The following is a 12,230-nucleotide window of genomic DNA, read 5'->3' as shown; positions in this document are numbered from 1 at the left end:
GAGCGACCCCTTCCCGTGATCCGATCTGGCCCAAATTTGGCATGAGGCCTTGTACTAGGTCTAGGATCAGTAAAAGCTTGCAGCGCATAACTTTTTCAAATGTCGGGTCATTTGGGGCACTGTAATGTACATTTACAATGTCTGAAAAAAAGATATCTATAGCTTTTCCCGTAAAAATGGATATTTGAAATTGCTCTACAAAATCCATTTTTTTTTTAATATTTATTGAAAAACGGTGAAATTTTGTCAAAAGATGTTGAAATGTTTGAGTAAGTATTTGGCCAAGTTTCATAACACTAGTATGTTCCTGTTTTGAAAAAGAGATTGATTATCGCCGAATAGGCGTTTTCTTTTTTTTTGCCGATGTTTGCATGTAAAATATTACCCAGCAAACATGAAATCGCATTAAAAATGATAACTCAAGTCATTAAAAACGTTATTGAAATCGTAAGTCCAACTAACGCAAGTAAAAGGTCGTAAAAATCATTACTCGAACTCGGAATAAATGGTTTAAATCGGATATGATAAAAATTTCTCCATGTTTGCAGATTTTGAAGACGATTTCGTTCCATTTTTTCTCCCGCGTGAGACAGGTGAGAGAACAGCTTTGATGTTCTCTCTGCGACCAGCAGTGCAACCAAATTAATAAAAATCAGATGGTGTATTTGCAAGAATTGCCCAATGACAAAAGCAGCAAATATTGTCGCTGGCAACGGTTCGCATGCGCTGAGAGAAAAAACTTGTACTCTCTTGCATTCTTACTATGTATGTATATTGCCTCCACTTTGGTAGGTAAATTTTGTTTTTTCGAGTTTCATACGATCACTTTGTAATGTATATGAAACGTATAACAAAGTTGTTGAGAAATATACCTACAAAAATGTTTGCTGGGGTGTGTGTGTAGTCCAAACCAAGATTAAAACCAAGGCCGTCCGGAGGGGGGGGGGTTTAGGGGTTTAACCCCCCCCCCCCCCCCCATGAAGATTTTTTCCAAGTAAAATTTTCACTGTAGTATCAGATAACTTGATCTTAAATTAGGGTAAACAAGCAAGTCAAAAATTTTGCTCGCCTCCGGCGGAATTTAGTCTTAAATCACCCTTGGCTTCAGACATTTCATTCTACTTCACTTCATTACGTTCACGATTTGAAACTAATTTTTCATTGTAAATTTTGATTTGCAATTCAATTAACCTTTTGTATTGAAACTCTTAACTTGACATACAAAAACCCTAAACTCAGAATGGATTTTTATTAAGAATTGTAACTAAACAAGAACAGAGTTTGAAACGAACCATTTTAACTTTAAAATTAATTTATCGAATTTTATACATCGTAAGGTGGAAACCATGCAACAGGCACAATGATCAACCGAATTAGCAAAAAAAAAACAAACTAAAATCTAATATCCTTTCCTTATTACTTAAATTTGGATTTAATAAAACCGTTTATGTGATTAAAAATGTTGTGCTGATAAGGAATATTCTTCAAGAAGCCAATTTCAGTCTTAATTACATTTTGTATTTCTTGTTCTTGCTCAACATCGGATTTGAAAAGGTTTTGATAAATAACACAAGACCATAAAATCTACATTTTCCCAAGGTAAATTAATTTAAAAAAGTAATTTTGTCTAACTTGAGTGCCCTGAATCTAAATATGCAGTTTTTCTATCACTGATCAGCTGTTATTGAAATAACTTTTCAAAATAGGTTAAAATCTTTTAAGGAAGTTCTGTACTTATTTTTGACAAAACTTGAAAACAACAAAAAAACATTTTGAAATAAATGTTTTAAATGATTAAACAATTTTCTTAAAACTTTAAGCAATTAAGAGTTCTATTTGTTTACTTTTCTCATTTAACGAATTTTTACCAAAGTTTGAACCAATTTTTTTTTAAGCTTTACGCAGCAATGTCTAAAATACTTCTAATGATATCTTTCTACATTTTCAAAAACTGTCGAATTTCACTTTTTAAAATCATGCATCATCATCATCATCATCATCGTCTTCAAAATATTATTCCTTAATTGAATGAAGTATTATTAAAGACATCAGAACCAGATTTTGTCTTAAATGTAGGTTTAATAGTTAATCAGTTATCAATGATTGATTTAACTTAAATCTGAAACATTTTAAAACAAGATGTGATAGTTCATATTTAACAAAAAAAATCGAGTTTAGTGCGCTGAAATCTACCAAATTAATCATTTAAATATAAGCACCAAAATGCATCTCCCTTGAGTTATCGATTGAATTTCTTAATTAAGTTAAATAATGATAAGACGTATTTATTGAAAAAAAAAATCCTTCATGAACTGATCTTTTTCATCTTAATATTTTGTTTCAATTTTCCAATGAGTTTACCGAATTCCATAGTACAGTTTTTTCCCAATTTTTGAATAAATTTACCGAATTTTAAAGTTAAGCTATTGATATTTTATAAATATTTTTAAAAAGTTTGTCTATGTTTTTCAATTCTGAATTTAAGTGTTTTAAACATAAACCTTTAATTTATTTTCTTTATACAAAATTCACATTTCAAATCGCGATTAAGTTTTATTCATATTCAAAATACATCAACTCTTGAGTTGAAAATGAAGACAAGAAATGTAAATTAAGATGAGTAATAAATATCAATTATTATCATTTTCCTAACAATCAATCATGGTTATTTTTTTTCCTGATCTGACATTTATTTATTGGACATTATTCGAATTAAGATTTATTTTTGAATTTGTGTTTTGGAAATATTTACATATTTCAAATTTGAAAACTAGACTGCTGAGAAATTATTTTGATGGCAATTTCAAGTTCAGAGTTAGGAACATCATTTTGAAAAAAATTCAATGACTGAGCGGAAACATAATTTTTTCAAAACTTTCATTGTGATTTGTTTTAAAAAGATTGAATCATTTCAAAACTAAAATTTATTATTTTTTGAGTTCGTGTAAAAATAATGAGTAAGGAAATGATGATAGAAATCAATTTCCTTCTGTATTGTGTAATTTGGAATTGTTATCATTTTTAGCTAAATTTGAATTTCGAAACACCACCCTCCCCCCCCCCCCCCCCCCCCCCCATGGACAAGTCCTTCGTACGGGCCTGATTCAAACAATCATCCAATCAATATTTTTTCACAAAACCAAAATTTTACACCAGACATTATTATAATTGAGGGATACTTTCAATCTGCTTTGTTTGGAAATTATTTCTTCTTAAAAGATACAAATTTGGACAAAGTTAAGCTCTCTCAAATGATCTCCAGAGCAGGCAGGCAAATTCATGAAACATCCGATTCCCGAATGCTAAGTAATTGGATTTCGGGTGATCGTATACGATTATAGCGATAACGGCGGCTGTAAAGCCATAAAACGTAAACGGTCCTGATCCGAATCTTTATTGCTCCTCACCACCGGGGTTACGCCGGAGAAGTGGCTGGCACCATCATCTTTTGGCTGGTGGACAACCAAACAACCAAACATAATCGTTTAACCGAACGGCCAAAAGCCCTAATGAGGAACCAGCGAGTGAGATAGAGTGGAAAAAGGGGTATCCAAACAGCGTGGCCCATAAACAGCAATCAAGCTTTCCCATATTTTGACATATCTGCGATCGCAAATTGCACCGTACAAATTATGAATTTCACGCTTTGCGCAGTCTTTGGTCTCTGCTGGTCCAATCGGGTGGACACAATCCAATTTCGAGCGGCTCCACCCTCCTCGACTATTCCGATTCGATTCCAGGCCAGCCAGGTGCAACAAATCGCGCCTACAGATTTCGACTGCGTTTTTGCCGGGATTCCAGTCCAATAGTGGTTGAAGCGATAATAGCTTGTGCGTCATTCCAAAGTTGAAAGTCTTGCTTTTTCTGTTGGTTTTCTCGATGGAAGTAGGAAAAATGAACCTCAATCGATCCGTTTTGGTAACCCTACCGGAGAAGGGAAGTGGCAAGTAAAAGGGGACACATCACGATCGGATGTGTCCGGTAAAATTGTGCTTGAAGGCAATGAATTTCAGCTCGCCTTTCAATGAGTTCAGTTTTTTTTCTCGCGTTTTCTCAAAAGTTATCCTACCAGTATCGTGGCCACCAGGTGAAAAAAGTGAAGTGATCGTAAGATTCAATTTGTGCTCATAAAAATGGTCATACCCGATCGATGAAAGTCATGCAGTGTTGGTTCCGGGGCCGAAAGGATGGTGAAGTAGTTCTTCAATGTCAAAATTGGCTAACCGCCCCGTTTTTTTATCGAAATGGGTTGCCCTTGGGTGCCTGAAGATCGTCGCTGTTCAAAACGTGCCGAATAAAATATCTTGATAGGGGAAGAATCAATAATTTTCCAATGTCGTTTTCATCAAACGACACGATGCGGCCTCTGGCCCTGCAGCGGTCCCATTCGGTGCCGCAGCTTAATTCCCGGGAAGATTCCGGGGTCGGGATCAGTGGCAGTGGATCCTGTAGTGGGATCAATAACATCGGATACGAATCATCCGGTTCGAATCAGCATCGGCATAAGCACCATCACCGGCACCATTATCGGCACGGGGCGGAAGTGAAAATTCCTTACGGAGCTCGGTTGGTGGCGGATCTGCGACAGCTGATGACCTTGAAGCAGCACTACTATCCGGAGGGGGGTTGGGGATGGTTGTTGACGGTGATTGGGTTTACGATACACTGTATCTGCCATGGGTTGCACCTGTCGGCGGGGGTGTTTATGGTGGCGATGGCGGATGTTTTTCGAAGAGGACCGACTGCCGCAGGTGAGTTAACTTTGAAATCATTCCTTGATCTAACACAAGACATCATGCCAAATTTCAGCCTACTAAACTTTGAGGGGTCTCACAACACAAGGCCTCGCTCAATAAGGCGCAACTTTGTATAGAATTAATAATTCAATTGTTCCAAACCATTTTAACGTTCCCGGGAATCGGAAAATCTGATGATCCGTTTCTCGGGAATTCCCGGGATCCCGAGAAAAATGAAAATGTAGCATTTAACACTTTACTGTATAAAATATTAAACATATATTATAGTATTTTTCACACTTGTTTAGCTTTATGCAGTATTGCAAATCATATTGAACTATTTCAATGCCTCAAAAATTCAATCAACAATTCAAATAACAGAAAAAAAATAAAAACTGTTACCATTTTTACACTGTACTATACAAAAAACAAAAAGCTTTTGAAAAAAAAAGTTTTTTATTGGTAAAAATATCTTAGTTCTAATTGTAGGTAGTTATTTCAACCCACAAAAACAATCTAACTTCGTTATTGATTCATGCAATAGACGATTAAAACATTAAACGGTATAGTATCGAACTCTTTATTTGAAAAAAAAATCAAAAATCCTTAAATGCATGACTTAGTTTAAAATGGGTGTATTCAGCAATAACCTTATTTTGTCCCAAGGGACAAAAAAAAGATTATTGCTTAAACAAAGTTGTCTCGTTCATCCCTTAATAGAAAGTGCTGATGCAGTAAAATAATATTATTTAAGTTCGAAAACACAAATGAAATGAATCAGTGTAGGGGAGATAAGGGCATAACGAGCACCCAGGGCATAATAAGCATTCCTTTTTTCCACAAAAGTACGTATTTTCTTAAACAAATTTTAATGAGGGTTTGTTTCGTACTGCCTATAGAATTAATTTTACACAAAAAAAGGAATATCCTTTTCATCTTTACAGAAATATTAAATAATAACCAGCAAGGTTCTCAAGTGACGAAAATATTATAATTTTTGAGCTCCACCAAATAAGCTTTTATGACCTTTAAATCATCTTGATCTGAAATATACGCACTGCAACATGATTTACACATTGTTTCTCAATTTTCGCCATCATAAAATTTTTGATTTTTCACTTTAATCCCTTTTAACCCTCATCCGCATTAGATTTCATTACCCTAATCAGCACTTGTGGTGTCAATTTGACACCACAAGCTCAAATCGTTATAACTTTTGGCGTGGTGAACCGATTTAAACAAAACTTACATCAATAGAAACCTTGTAATGTCAGTAAAATATGTTTAGAACACTATATACAGCTAAAGTTACAAGTTTTCTCGTTATTCAGCATGAAAGAAAAAAAATCCGAAAAAACATGCCTCACGAAAACTGCTGTAGTTCATATATTACACGTCCAAAAAAATATTTGCCTTATGTATATGAAAGCTGAAGTTAATGCCTACATCATGAAGACAAGAAATGTTTTTTAAATTTTTTTTTAATGAAATGGTCACAAAAAGTTCAAAAAAGTGGTCTCAAAAACCTACTTTTCATTCGATTGCTAGTAAATACTGTTTGAGCGATGGTAGAGTTTTAGAAAAAATATGACTACAAACTTTAATTAAATTCCAACATTTTGCTGTCTTTAGATTTTTGATGCAACAAAAATTGAAATTACTGGAATTTTTCTAAGATCACTACTTTGCGCAATTTTTTTACAAATTGAAATTTCATCTGTTTTTGTGGTCCACCGTCAGGTTGTACCCGGATTTTCAGTGCTTTTACTTTGTTTGGACCAATCAAAAGTATATTCATTGGAAAGCTAATTTAATCTACATTCTAGTGAGGTGCTACAAATCACGCTGTGAGATTTCACAAAAATATGAAAATTATAAACGTAAAATCATTCCTGAATTTCTAGAACTACAAGCACCGCGTCCAGCAAAACGTGTTTGTTTGCTCTCCGAGTAGGTACGGTGGGTGGTGATTTGGGCAGAGAGCGAAGCCGACAGACGAAATAATGATGCGTGTCGTACGTTTCTTGGTTGGATTTCGGCCTTATTTCGGCTCTCGGCTTGGCTCTCTTCCCAAATCACCACCCACCGTACCTACTCGGAGAGCAAACAAACACGTTTTGCTGGACGCGGTGCTTGTAGTTCTAGAAATTCAGGAATGATTTTACGTTTATAATTTTCATATTTTTGTGAAATCTCACAGCGTGATTTGTTGCACCTCACCAGAATGAAGATTAAATTAGCTTTCCAATGAATATACTTTTGATTGGTTCAAACAAAGTAAAAGCACTGAAAATCCGGGTACAACCTGACGGTGGACCACAAAAACAGATGAAATTTCAATTTGTAAAAAAATGCGCAAAGTAGTGAAATTTGAAAAATTCCAGTAAATTCAATTTTTGTTGCATCAAAAATCTAAAGACAGCAAAATGTTGGAATTTTATTAAAGTTTGTAGTCATATTTTTTTCAAAACTCTACCACCGCTCAAACAGTATTTACTAGCAATCGAATGAAAAGTAGGTTTTTTAGACCACTTTTTTTAACTTTTTGTGACCATTTCATTAAAAAAAATTTTAAAAAATATTTCTTGTTTTCATTATGTAGACATTAACTTCAGCTTTCATATGCATAAGGCAAATATTTTTTTGGACGTGTAACATATGAACTACAGCAGTTTTCGTGAGGCATGTTTTTTCGGATTTTTTTTCTTTCATGCTGAATAACGAGAAAACTTGTAACTTTAGCTGTATATAATGTTCTAAACATATTTAACTGACATTACAAGGTTTCTATTGATATAAGTTTTATATGAAGTTCATAATAATTCAAACGACTTAAATAGATTTTACTTTTGTGGTGTCAAAATGACACCAAAAGTCGGAAAAGGGAGTTTTTTTGTCCAGGCTTCCAGGGTTCGTCCATAAAAAAAGTAAAGATGCAATATTGAAGAACTTTTGAATTCATTTAGGGTTCCCGAAGAAATTTTTGTATTTTGAAGCTTCTGAAAAAGTTACAAGCCTTCAAACTTGCAATGGTGTCAAAATGACACCCTAATGCGGATGAGGGTTAAAACGTGTTTTTACTTAAATTTGTTGACCTGGGGCGACCAGAGCACTATAAATCAGGGCAAGATGAGCGTTTTCTGCCCTATAATCTAGCAGCGAATTCAACTCGATGAAGTCAACTGAATAAAAGAGCTACAGCTTGACTTGTATCATCTGTCGATTTGGCCTATTGTTAAGGTGTCGGAGAAGTATTCAGTAAACTCGAGTTCGATTCCTGTTCGAGGGGATTTTTTTTCACATACCATTCATGATTGATTTTTTTGATTTTTTTTTCTTAGCGGCCCGCCACACTCCCCTACAACAAGAGGCTCATATGAGCCCCGGACGCTAAATGTTCTCAGCATGTCTGACAGCAAAAAGAAAAACACAAAACGCGAACAAAAATTTACTCATGCTGAGAACTTAAATAATATAGTTACTAAGTGCGAGGAGATGTAACTTTACAAAACTCAATTGCAACATGAATCTCAGTGGAAATAATATTTCCTTTTGAGAGATCCATGTAGATACATATTTCATATTGATTACTTAAATTTAATTTGAAATACTACAAAAAAATTAATAAACTTCATTTAATTATACTAAATTTACAGCTAAGAAAAATACAAAACTAATAATAAATAACTTCTGATTGTTACATTATACGGCTAGTAGCTTCATCCGTCAAACAAAACACCAGAAATGTGATGTGATGGTGTGATAATTCTTTGAATTCTACAATCAGACCCAGATTATCTTGTTATTGCTTTGTTTGATGAATCTACGCCTCACCGTTTACGGCAAAATGCATCGATCATGAATGTTTTAGAGGGAAAAAAATTACCTTGCCCAGGAATCGAGCTCGAGTCTACTGATTACCTCTCCGACACCTTACCAATAGGTCAAATCGTCAGATGAAACAAGTCAAGCTGTAGCTCTATTATTCAGTTGACTTCATTGAGTCGAATTCGCTGCTAGATTCCCCGGCAGAAAACGCTCATCGTGCCTTGATTGATGGTGCTTATACTGCCCCAGGGGGGTTCTCATTATGCCCCTACAATGACTGGTTTTCAGCTTTCGGCCAAAAAATTTTAAAATGCATTTTTAAACGTTTTTATCTACTTTTTCAAGTTTCATCCAATTAGGCAATGGACTATTTGAATGTCTGAACACGAAACAATGATGTAATTCACATAGTATAGCTGTTCTCTATGGTTAAATAAGCGGTTTCCTTAAGGTGGCCATTACCCAGATAACCAGAAATCGTAAAGTAGTGTTCATTGTAGATTGTATAAGCATCCAGTTTAGATTGGAATTGTATAAACATCATATTGTAGCGAAACCAAGTTATATTTTATCGTTTATGGTTTGAATAGTTCATTACATACGACGATAACATTTTGGTAATCGTATAGAAAGATCAATAAAGTTGTTTTGAATCGCATTAGAATTGTGTTAAGCTCAATATTTAATCCCACTGTACAACTAAGCAATCTTTCATGCTAGCGATCTATGATGACAAATAATTTCCATGAGGGTCGTACAGCAATTGTGAGAACATCGTATAATGGAATTAAAACAATCTATTCGTACTTGTCATTCACAGGCGCTTATTAAGATAAACTTCATCGGTAAATAATTGTTAATAATGTAATTCCTATGCTAAGTAATATCGTAATCATCTTATGTCAACAATTGCAAAAATTGGAAATCCTTGATGAATTTAGTTGCAAAAATGAAGAAAAAAATTATAAAAATTTAAAAAAGTGGCACATACAGTCGGCGTTTGCAAAAACACAGGCGACGCTTCAGAAAATCCGGTTCTTTGATAAACGATTCCATAAAATCAGATGCTACTTGTAAGACATCTCCGACAGAAAAAGATTCACTGTTGTCCCACGAAGTGTCCCATGGCATCTATGTATTGTAGATTGTCGAATCGTTCAACAGTACAGTAAATAGCGAGGTAAGATCGCACAGCGCTGAATACTATTATTGATTGTAATAGAATCGTCTATGAGATAGGTTAAAGTTGCATATCAAAAAACGGCATCTATAATAGATTTGGAGTCCAAAATGATGCAGTCAGTGGTTTTTTATACGATTAACTGATTTTCAAACGGAACTCTAAACTGTACATGAACAAATTTGCTTGTTTGTATCAACATGAAATGGCGCCGAGGAAGTATCGAAGGACAGGGATCGGAACGTTGTGAGTTCGAGACTGAGGGAAAAGAAACACATAACGTTGTATATGGTTCAATTTTTTTCGCACTTTACATTAAATTCTGTATTTATGTGCACGGCGATTCATAGTAAAATCGTAATAAGGGGAAAATATAATTGCTTTGGGATACAGTAACAATAATTTGTATTTAATGGTGAAGAAAGTTGTACAAACCTCAGGCTACCTGCAAGAGGAAATTGTAATCAAATTGTAAGACAGGGAATAGAAAGTTGTAAATTGTACAATTGTGCTATCAAATTGTTTAAACCGCAATACAAAGTTTTATATTTTCCAGGTGAGCAAAATTTGGTTCGCATATTGCCTCCACTTTGGTAAGTCAACTGGGGCAACTTGCAACAATTGTCAACTTCAATGGCTTCTAAAAAACTTATGTTCACAATTAATCCCACCCCTTATGCATCAAAAGTTTTAAGCATGCTGGGGTATCAAAGAGGCGTAGTTAGAAAAATTATAGGTTTCTTCAGTTTTTTTTAATTTTCCAAAAACACGCGATTTTTACCCTCCTTAGAAAATGGGGTAACTTGCAACAAACTTGGTTTTTAATGAAAAATCTTATGAACACGTACGAAAATTTATAGTTTTTAATATATTAGCGATGCCTAAGAGATCATTACGCATGACAACACCAATTGCAGTAGTTTTTGGGTCTGTAATAACTAATTTTCACATTTTTCCTGAAAATGAAGATGCTGCATACATTAAGGGGTTAAATAATACTACGAAAAATTCTAAAAGCTGAAATCATTAAAATAAATGTTTGGATGAATGAAATTCCAATGTTTACAAACGCGTGATGCAAAACATTCATATCCCAACACATGGAAACGAGATTTACAAGGTATTTCTTTGATTTGCATTTTGTTGCATTTAACCCCAGACACCTAACGGAATTTTAAAAATATTTATTTAAAAAAAATAGGTGATTGTTCGAAAAATATTTTTACACCAACAATGTTGGTATAACATGAGGAAACCAGAAAAAAGTTTGTAGGTAATATTATCAAGCCGATCCGTCATACTGGGTAAAGTTTTTTTCGGCATAAAAAAATGTTAAAATTTGTACATTTATTGCTCGATTTTTTAAATTTCACATAAAAATAAAAAACTTAAGAAAACTAGCTTAAGATGTGAGAAATTATGTCATCATCATTTTGTGATCATTAAAAGATAACTTTATTACAATACATTAAATAAAAAAATGATTTAATGTAGTGTTATATAAATGTTGCATCGAACCCCGCTGTTGCATGATGCCCCGTTTGACGGTACAGGCTCATATAGAATATTCTATACAACTTTTTTCAGATTGTATAATAGTGTGTATATCTCAGAAACAACTGAATTATATAGACCAAAATGTTCACTGGGTATGCCCTTATCTCTTCTACCTACTAAAAAAATTAGAATAAAATAAAAACAAAGTGTATTACCTAGCACTGAGTTTGCAAAACGGATATCCTTAATGATGATTGTGCAAAATAAAACAGTCCAGTTCTTCTCGTAGTGTTTCTTCATTAGAATTGCTAAGTTTCAGAGATTAGATTTCGTTTTTCACTTTTTACTCTACACGCTCATAATTTATAACCCAATTAATTAATGGTTACAAAATAACCATAATCGACCTTTTCCCGCGTTATGTTTTTTTTTAACTTCTCTACGATAACCAATAAAATGACTTCTCCGGTTGAAGTAGAAATACGGTTATTTTTTAACCGAATTCAAAAAGCAGTTTGGCACGATTTGTTCTATTTCGAAATTGGAGATGAAATTTAAAAAAATTAGCTTTTTTTTAAGCTGTTGTCATTTATATCATGTTCTTCATCTTTACGTGTATATGAGTTCTCAAGAAAGAAGTTCAGTATTTAGCAGTGGAGCTTTCGCTGATATCCCCATTTTTCGTTTTCCCGTGTTCAGGGGCTTCTTTTTTCCAGAGCTTCACACCGATAGAAGAATAGCAAGGAACTCCCCTGAAGTATAACTCTAGTGTTTTACACGAATTATGTTTTTTTTTGTTAAGTTAAATTGATATTTTTATTTTATTTTTTTTACTCTGCCAGTAGTGGAATCCTTTTTCTCATAAGCAGGCTTCGGACGGCTCCTGAGGTGTCGCTCATAATTGCAAGAGCAAAGCTTCACAAAGAGGTGTGGAACCCACACTCTTGTGAGCGACAAACCGCACACACTTTGCTCAAGCTTCCCGGAAA

General features: G+C 34.2%; 1 protein-coding gene across 3 annotated transcripts in view; it reads left to right on the top strand.

The window, feature by feature from the left end:
- Nucleotides 1-12,230, top strand: part of LOC129752115 (monocarboxylate transporter 12-like) — a 308,960-nt gene that overhangs the window by 148,717 nt on the left and 148,013 nt on the right. The window contains exon 2 of one of the 3 annotated variants that reach the window (XM_055747913.1): nt 4,061-4,751. The exons of 1 other annotated variant lie outside the window; for it this stretch is intronic. In XM_055747913.1, the coding sequence (XP_055603888.1) occupies nt 4,334-4,751 (418 nt within the window). In that variant the 5' untranslated portion in view covers nt 4,061-4,333. Of the gene's footprint in view, nt 1-3,823; nt 4,752-12,230 lie in introns of those variants that run through there. One more of the 3 variants, XM_055747919.1, reaches the window with a different exon arrangement.

The sequence above is a fragment of the Uranotaenia lowii genome, chromosome 1 (genome assembly GCF_029784155.1).
Source record: "Uranotaenia lowii strain MFRU-FL chromosome 1, ASM2978415v1, whole genome shotgun sequence".
Taxonomy (NCBI): Eukaryota; Metazoa; Arthropoda; class Insecta; order Diptera; family Culicidae; genus Uranotaenia; species Uranotaenia lowii.
The sequence above is the reverse complement of the archived record's forward strand: the minus strand, read 5'-3'. Positions and strand labels throughout refer to the sequence as shown.